The 8,051-nt window shown below is 39.4% G+C and overlaps 1 protein-coding gene across 1 annotated transcript; it reads right to left on the bottom strand.

Moving 5' to 3' along the window:
* Positions 1-2,055: 2,055 nt before the first annotated feature.
* Positions 2,056-3,171, bottom strand: LOC122669147. Its single transcript, XM_043865830.1, has one exon. It carries the CDS (start codon positions 3,115-3,117, stop codon positions 2,224-2,226), a length of 894 nt encoding a protein of 297 aa, XP_043721765.1. The 5' UTR covers positions 3,118-3,171; the 3' UTR covers positions 2,056-2,223.
* Positions 3,172-8,051: the final 4,880 nt, after the last annotated feature.

The following is an 8,051-nucleotide window of genomic DNA, read 5'->3' as shown; positions in this document are numbered from 1 at the left end:
GGGCAAGAGATTGCTGTGTGGTTGAGTAGCGCCTGCACCAGAGTGGGGGCCAATGAGAGTGCACGCAAGGGTAATCGATATAGATGCGATTTTTTATTTCATTTGGGGAGGGGGCAGGGCGGTACTTTTGCGTGCTCCTGTCTGGGCGCAGGGGTCACGTGACCTAGCGTGTTTTTCCCCATTATTAAAACCTGAGGTATCAGTTGGTAGTGTTGTAGAGATATTGAGTGAAAGATGCATAGCTCTATTAGAATCGCCCATTGTCATAACTTGAAAATTTCTGGAAAATGATGAATTGAGAAGCATTCTCCAATTGCAGTTTCTATCCGACATTACCTGGCAATTTGCCCTGATTCCCTGAATGCTATCCCTAAGAGCCGATTCAGTCGAAAGGGAAGAAATATTCTTTGGCCAGAAACTCACTCCCCTTCTTTCTTGATTATCAAGTGCTTTCTAACTTGGCCTCTATTAAATTAGGCACTAAGCTAAGCCAGCATACTAAGTATCTAGGTTACACTTACCCCTTCACCAAAAAAAGGTAACACTTACCCATCTGTACACAAGTAACCCTGTATACCTTTTCTGCATGTCATCACTGGCCTTTGGCTTATGGCTCACACTTTATCTAGAATTGGGAATATCGAGCACAGGGGTTTAGTTCACATTGCTCGGTCATTGCAGATATTGATATTGATGCTGATTGGCTGCATCAAGTTGGATCGAACGATTTTGCCTTTTAAAGATTTTTCGCAAATCAATCTGATATCGGTGGATATTCCTAAATCCATGATTGAGCATGTTGTTTTTCAGATAGAAGGTCGAAATTAGGTTTAGGAGATAGGTAAGGGAGGCAAACAAGCAATCTCTTATGCCAGCGAGCAGTTAGTTCTGTTGACTGGAACCATCATTCGCAACCGGCAGTATTGTAACTCGTAAGGTTATCAATTGGAAGGGTAACTTAAACTATTCCATGACTTTAATAATGTTAAAATGCTGCAAGAAGTCATGAGATGGCCTCGTTAGGGCTGTTTTGGTATGATTTCTATTTCAATTTTGTGGGGTCATAAATTGAAATTATGGTGTTTGATATTTTGTTTTCACATTATTCATGAGAAATTGAAATCACTTCATTTAAAATAGTGAAATAGCTCAGGACCTGTTTCAATATTGAAATTGAAATCAACTTCATGTCTATTCTGCGGCCTACTTTAATGATCATGTATTGTATTTCACTGTAGTCATACAATGAAAAGCCTGAAACCAAACCCCAAGCGCTGGCTGAGAAGAAGAAGAGTGTGCTAGTGCAAAAGCAAAAGGAAAAGCCTAGGGCTAATTGCCAAAATGGTTTATCTTGGGAGAGTGATAATAATTAATCCTAGGGTAATGAGAGTGACCGCAAGGGCATCAACATATATGAGATTTTTCATTTAATGGGATGGGCGTTAATTTCATTCTCCTGTGTGAATGCAAGAACCACGTGAACAAGCAGCATTTTTTCCGTTCAATCTTTTTAAGAAATATGCAATGGGGAAACCTAGACAAAGCAAATTAGACAGGAAAACTTGTTCTTGGGAAAATGGAAAATTAAAGTGCTATTTAGATTAGTATGGGACAGGAAGAAATTCGGGAGAGATCAGAAGATGAGGCAAGATGTCTAGCTATTTCTAGGAGTATGGGACTCGGAGACTGAATGGAAAGAAACCTATTTCTAACCTCAAAGGAGATGGCTTCCAATCCTTTGCAGAATATGGACATTTCTTTCCGATTACTCGAACCATGGTCTAACCCGGTCCAGAATGGAACCTTGCTTTCAGCCCAAGCTCACCTGCTCAAGTCCTACTGGACAAACAAAGCCTAAGGCCAACCTGGGCTGGACTTGGTCAGGCCTTGCAGAAGTCCTAGTGAAGCAAGTCAACCCCATTTAGGGTGTTTGTCTCTCTCTGTCCTCAATCTCTAAGGGCTATATTCATCCTCTCCATCCGCCATAGGGATCTACCTTAAAGAGACTTGAATTATCATGTCTAAGTCATAACAAGGGAGTTGATACACAAACCCTAATGACACTTCTCTTGTTTATTTTGATTTAGGTAATCAAACAATCCCAATTCTTCAAGCCTGTTTACAAAAAACATGAAAAGAATACAAAGTAAAGAAAAGACATAAATGAAAACCCCCACTTTAATATATGAACACACAAATCTGCAAACCAAAAACCTTTTCTCCTCAAAGGAAGATGAAGCAATCCAAAGAAATTAGAGGGTTATTAAGATCATCTATGGGAAGAGAGTTGCTATCTTTGTTACACACCATAGCTCCTACTGAATTTTGATCATTATTAATACCATCTTGGATGTGATGAGTACAAGTCTCTCTCTTCCTCATTAATTGAGATAACCCATCTCTACTTACTTTGTTTATAGGACTTCTAAGCTGGAGATTTTCCTTCCTTGCACAGCTCCTGTTTGGTGAATTGCTTCTCTTGGTTGCATTTAATGGAATTCCCCTGCTACATGGATCACCATTAAACCTTCTACTAGGAGAAGGAGAACCAAAGTTTCTTCTAGGAAGGGAGCTGCTTGTAGATTGAGTTCTCTCAAACTCTTTCCTGAAACTCCTTTGTTGAGAAAGCGTCGGCGAGCTATCGCGACCTCTCTTTTGTGGTGGAAGCCCAATTCTTCCTGATTTAGAAGGTGATGAATCCAATTTCCGAGTTGGAAACTTGGGAGCTACAGATTTAAGACCCTTGACAGGAGTTTCCTTCACTGGATCAAGTCCATGTGGAATTATATGTGGGTTCTCCTTTAAACGAGCCCATAAGAACTCATTTGAGAAAGATCGATCCTTGGAAACCAATGCAGAAGATGAACATGTCGATGAAGAAGAAGAAGACAAGGTTGATGTGGAACAAGTACTAGTAGTAGTGATATTAGAAATGCAAGAATCTGAAGAAGGTGAAGGAGATGAGATAAGAGAATTAGATTGTTTGTTTGGGAGAGGGATATGATCAGGAATTGTAGGAGCTTGAGAGATAACAAGCTTGTCATGAACCAGAAGAGATTCTTGTTTGTGTTTGTGAGAAGGTGGACGAGGCCGGCATTTGCTAATGCAACTCCCCATTAGGCATTAGATAGAGGAGGAGAAGTGAGAAGACATGGGACAATAAGGGGTTAGGCTTTTTTATGGTTCTTTTTATATTAAGAAAAAGCGGTTGGGTTAGTGGGTAGCTTTTTTACCTTTCTCTCTTTTTTTTTTCTGAGAAGATAATTTGAATCTGGTCGGGCGGGTAAGAAAGTAAGGATCCGTTGCTCAACGGATATGTCAGGGAAGACCGGAAAAGAGATGATGATGGTGGTGGTCTCTCGATCAGTACTCTCTGGTAGGACCTTTGCATCCCGCGTGGGTTGATTTTAAATGGGTGAAATGCATTTTGAAGTTCACAGTCTTCTAATCTTCAGAGTTGATAAAGTGGTGGGGGGAAAGAAATGGATGAAATGAAAGAACGTGTTTGGCACTTTATATAGAAAAATAATATATTTTTTCAATATGGGAGAAACGTTAAATGCCTAAAATGGGTCTGGAGGAGATAATTTTGACTCTGGACTCAAAACACAAGGGTGGTTTTTGTGCATGGTTCTGTTCTCTCATTGGGTAGATTTGGAATGTTTGATTAAGACATAACATTTGACTCAGAAGTCATTGGAATTATCTTTCAATTCACATCATGAAATGGCTTAGGGAGGGCTTTTAGTGATAACAGTGATCGTTCAGTTTTTCATGATTTGTCAACTTGAGGTAATTTCTTTTGCATAGTCATCACGGGTCTAGGTGACTCAAGATGTGAGAAGAGTGGACGTAAGGCGATACCAACAAGGCGATCAAGATGACCATGGCGATCCACTAAGCAATCAAGACGATCGACAAAGGCACCCAAGGGGCTTGAATGCCTATGGCGTTGTCTTGACAATTATGTTCTTCTGAGAAATATACTACGAGTTTATGACTCATGAGAGGATGGGAATTCCATTTTTTCATAAAAGAGTATCCTAGTGCACGAGGCTCCTACTACTACAAAGTCTAGGAGGGGGAAATGTACACACTGCACAACCTTAACCCCCACTTTGCAAAGAGGTTGTTTCCATGTTTCAAGCCTGTAACTTGATGATTGGAGTAATGCAACTTATTTGTTGTGTCAAATTGAAGTGTCGATGTTTGAAAGCTATACATTAAGTACAAACGTTTTTTGGAAGTTGCAAACTTCTCAACTCTTTTGGCACATATGGGGCCCCTCTTTTGGCACATTTGTGCATGCGTTTAATTTTAACTATATCTACAGCTTTTTCTCTAGGGAAGTGATTTTACACCATCCCCTAGCCTAGATGACTCAGTCAATGGCATGTGAGACTAGATTAATTTCCACTCCTTGGTTTTGGATACCGTATATCCATGCCTTGAGTTTATCATGCTCTCTATCTGTCTTATGTATTTTGTTTTCCTTTGTTTGGCATTGGGCACGTATGAATGAATAGTCTTCTTTTCTATCAAAAAAAACAAAAAAAAAAAACTTCTCAACTTTTGGATTCTTAAAAAATGCAATCCGGTACTACTTGGTCGTATGGTCTCTACACAAACGTTTGGGCCAATGGGGAAGCACGCCTGAGTATCTACCCAAGAGGCAGAGGCGTCATTTACTATGCCCTATGAGAGAGTGTAGAAAACATCACCGAATAGAGATCTATTTCCCATGTATTAAAAACAAACGTTGATCAAAACCCTAATCCTGAATTCTTGGTTTTTTTGATCAATTATTTATTTATTTTAAGTTAGACTTGAATAATAATATCTAATGAATCAACAATCCTTGTTTTTTTTTCTCTCTCAAATATTTATTATTTTTAAGATAGATTTGAATGCTAATTTAATTTCTAATTAATCGCCATGTTTTTTTTAGAATTTTTTCTTTGCCATAAATCAAAACTTTACCTCTTTGATCTTTGGATTATTATCTTTCTACTTAAGAAACTATCCTCTCCTACTCTAGCTCAATTATTTATTTGATTTATGATAGACTTGAATGCTAATATCTAATTAATCACCATGCTTCTTTTGGAATTTTTTAGTCGCCATAAATCAAAACTTTACCTTCTTGATCTTTGGGTTATTATCTTTCTACTTAAGAAACTATCCACTTCTACCCTAGCCCACATCTCTCTCTCTCTCTCTCTCTCACACACACACAAAATATGGAGCAATTTCCTGGATGTCATAAATATTTGCAATGAAACAGTCTGGATGGGCTCAAGATTTTTGGATAAATAGGCCCCCAAAAGTGCCATACACGTGAGAGAGTATCATTCTGTTAAGAATTGGGATTAGATTGGCCGATTCAGAGTGGACCCGTATCCAGCTGATTTGGATTAATCGATCCATACTGGATTTCTAGGTTTAGGACATATTTTGATCAATTCCAAACGGATTCCAATCAAGAACCCCGGAGGGTGTGCTATTACATGGGAAAATTATCGTCCCTAGTACTGGGGCGCTGCTGTGCGCATCGTGTAACGCAACAGCGGCATGTGTGCACAACGGGCCCCATCGTGCGCACATGGCCGTTGCTACGCTGTACGATGCGCATAGTAGCGCCCCCAGTACTTGGGGGGGATAAAGATCCTAATACATGGGAGGGTAAATATTGAACTTGTGGCTGAAATTTGGCACATGGTCAATGTAGATCACTCCCTAGATATCACCTATCGACATTGCCATATTATCCTACTTGTTACAGCTAGAGCGACCAACAACTCATTTCACTAGGTCACAAATTAACTAATCTAGCTAGGACAAATCATATTAGTGGGGAGGTTAAAAACAGTATTGCTAATCTCTTTCTTTCATAGTTTTAATAAAAAATTTCTTCTCATTAAAAAAATAAAAACCATTGCATATACCAAGAAACCTCTTGCCATGATGATCAAAATATTAGTTTAAAATTAGGAAATTATTAGCGTTCACACATGGTAGGTGAACTTTGAAAAGTTCACCGGTTGCCAAGTAGCAAGAAATGGTGGAACGGGAGGTTCATATGAAAGAGGATCTTGTATCTGTCTCATTGGTAAATTTTCAGTCTAATACAAGTATGTAATATGAGTTAAATGATGGTTCAAAGTTATTAAATATTAGAAAAATACTACAAACCTCTAATCGAAGTTAGCGATGATTATTACTTGGGAAAGAGAATGCCACCCGATCGAGCAACGTATGACGCTCCTATGCCTAGACACAGGGGCATACGGAATGACCGTTGCACCCCTTGGAACTTCGGAAATGACTAGGGATGTGGTGGTCATTTCGTGCACCCTTACGTCAAGGTGCAGGGGCAGCGTGTTGGGTGACGTTCTTTCGAATTATTATCTTCTCCAATTCCCTAAAGCTCGACAGTGCGGTAGTGCTAGGTGGGGATGCCGACACGTGGTAGATCGGACATCCAATGGTCTGAGCTTAACCTAGTCAATGAGCTTGGACCATTGGATGTCCAAGCTGCACGAGTCAACATCTCCACCTAGCACTGCCGCACTATCAAGTTTTAGGGAATTGGAGAGGATAATTTTCCCGTTCTTTCTTCAGTATAATTTTTTATATCTTTGAAAGATTTTAGCTCTTTTTTCTGTTTATCCTACCCAAGGATCCACAAGCCAACTACAAGCTAACGGGGAAGGCTAAGACAAGCCCACAATCTACAACTAAGTGGAGGGGGGAGAGGTGCCTTTTTAGCACAATATTCAATCCAGGAGAGTCGATCCCTTGACCTCTTGGGGGGATGCACTCAACCAACATCCTAGGTTTCACAAATCTCTATAGGGTTTTAGTATATTCCTTAAAATATCCTTTTGATATCTTCCCATTTGAAGCACTACCATGTAATTTTGTTTTTATTTTTTATTTTTATGAAACTTGACCAATGAGATGGGCGAAAGACCTTTATTACATGGCATACCCAAATGTCTATCAATCCTTACCAGGTGAGAGACCCTTGAACATTATCAACCCAAATTGATTATTTCTCTGTAGGTATGCCATATGCACGTGCATCATGCTACATCCACTTCTCTTCTGGATTCCATATGGATGGCCAAGCTCTCGGGGGAAAAACCTTGGAAAAGCATGATATTGAGTAGCCTTTTGGATTCCGTTCCTATTTCATAGTTACAATTTCGTCCTACTCATGGTTTGAGAAATTCAGAATAGTCTATATCCGTCGAATTGGAATGGAATTGGTTGATCCCAATTTTGATTTTGGTTGATATGAGTCATTTTGATTTCAATCAAGGATTTTAAACTTGAAATCGGAGGTCTTTGCTAGGGTTTGATTGAATCGAAATCGATCACAGAAACCCTAGAATCTATCCCTCAGATTTGAAAACCCAACAGATGACTCTTTTCCTGATGTGTCTATGTGAGGTGTTTAGAGTCTTTAGACAGGTGGACGAGGGGACCTGGGTTCGTTTCAATAAGGTGAGCAACAGTAGTAAGAAAAATAGCCTCGTGGCAGAATCAGATATAACCAGTTAGACGTTACATTTATATTCACGTGGAAAGGCAAAGGCGGGAAAGAAAGCCTTTAAAATCCCCTATATAAGGAATTTCTAAGGTACGTTATATTTGACTTCTTCACTGGCATACAATTGTGTAAAGCGAATACACGAATTCCATCCTTCACAAGCCAAATCAGCTGTCTGATATCCATGATCTTGGACCCACTCGCAAATCTCAGAAAATCTGGATCCTTAAAGCCACTTATAATATCCGATACTATGATATTACAATGTTTTAACTATACACAATCAAAATCTGAACAAAGGGCCACCTGTTTAATGGAACCCACACGGGAGTACATTCACGCAACGCAGTTACACCATAAAAAATTACTTTCAAAAGATCAAACAAAGTACACGGTTAGAATTGAAGAGACGGATTCGAGATACCAAAATGACGGTGATATTTGGACTGTACAAATTACACTTTCCAGTTCAGCCTTGCACGGAAAGTTTGGACGA

The sequence above is a fragment of the Telopea speciosissima genome, chromosome 7 (genome assembly GCF_018873765.1).
Source record: "Telopea speciosissima isolate NSW1024214 ecotype Mountain lineage chromosome 7, Tspe_v1, whole genome shotgun sequence".
NCBI classification, from domain to species: domain Eukaryota; kingdom Viridiplantae; phylum Streptophyta; class Magnoliopsida; order Proteales; family Proteaceae; genus Telopea; species Telopea speciosissima.
This window is presented reverse-complemented; position numbering and strand designations above follow the sequence as displayed.

What these genes read in the sequence shown, in the direction of transcription:
- LOC122669147 (XM_043865830.1), bottom strand. Translation starts at nt 3,117, where the DNA reads ATGGGGAGTTGCATTAGCAAATGCCGGCCTCGTCCACCTTCTCACAAA.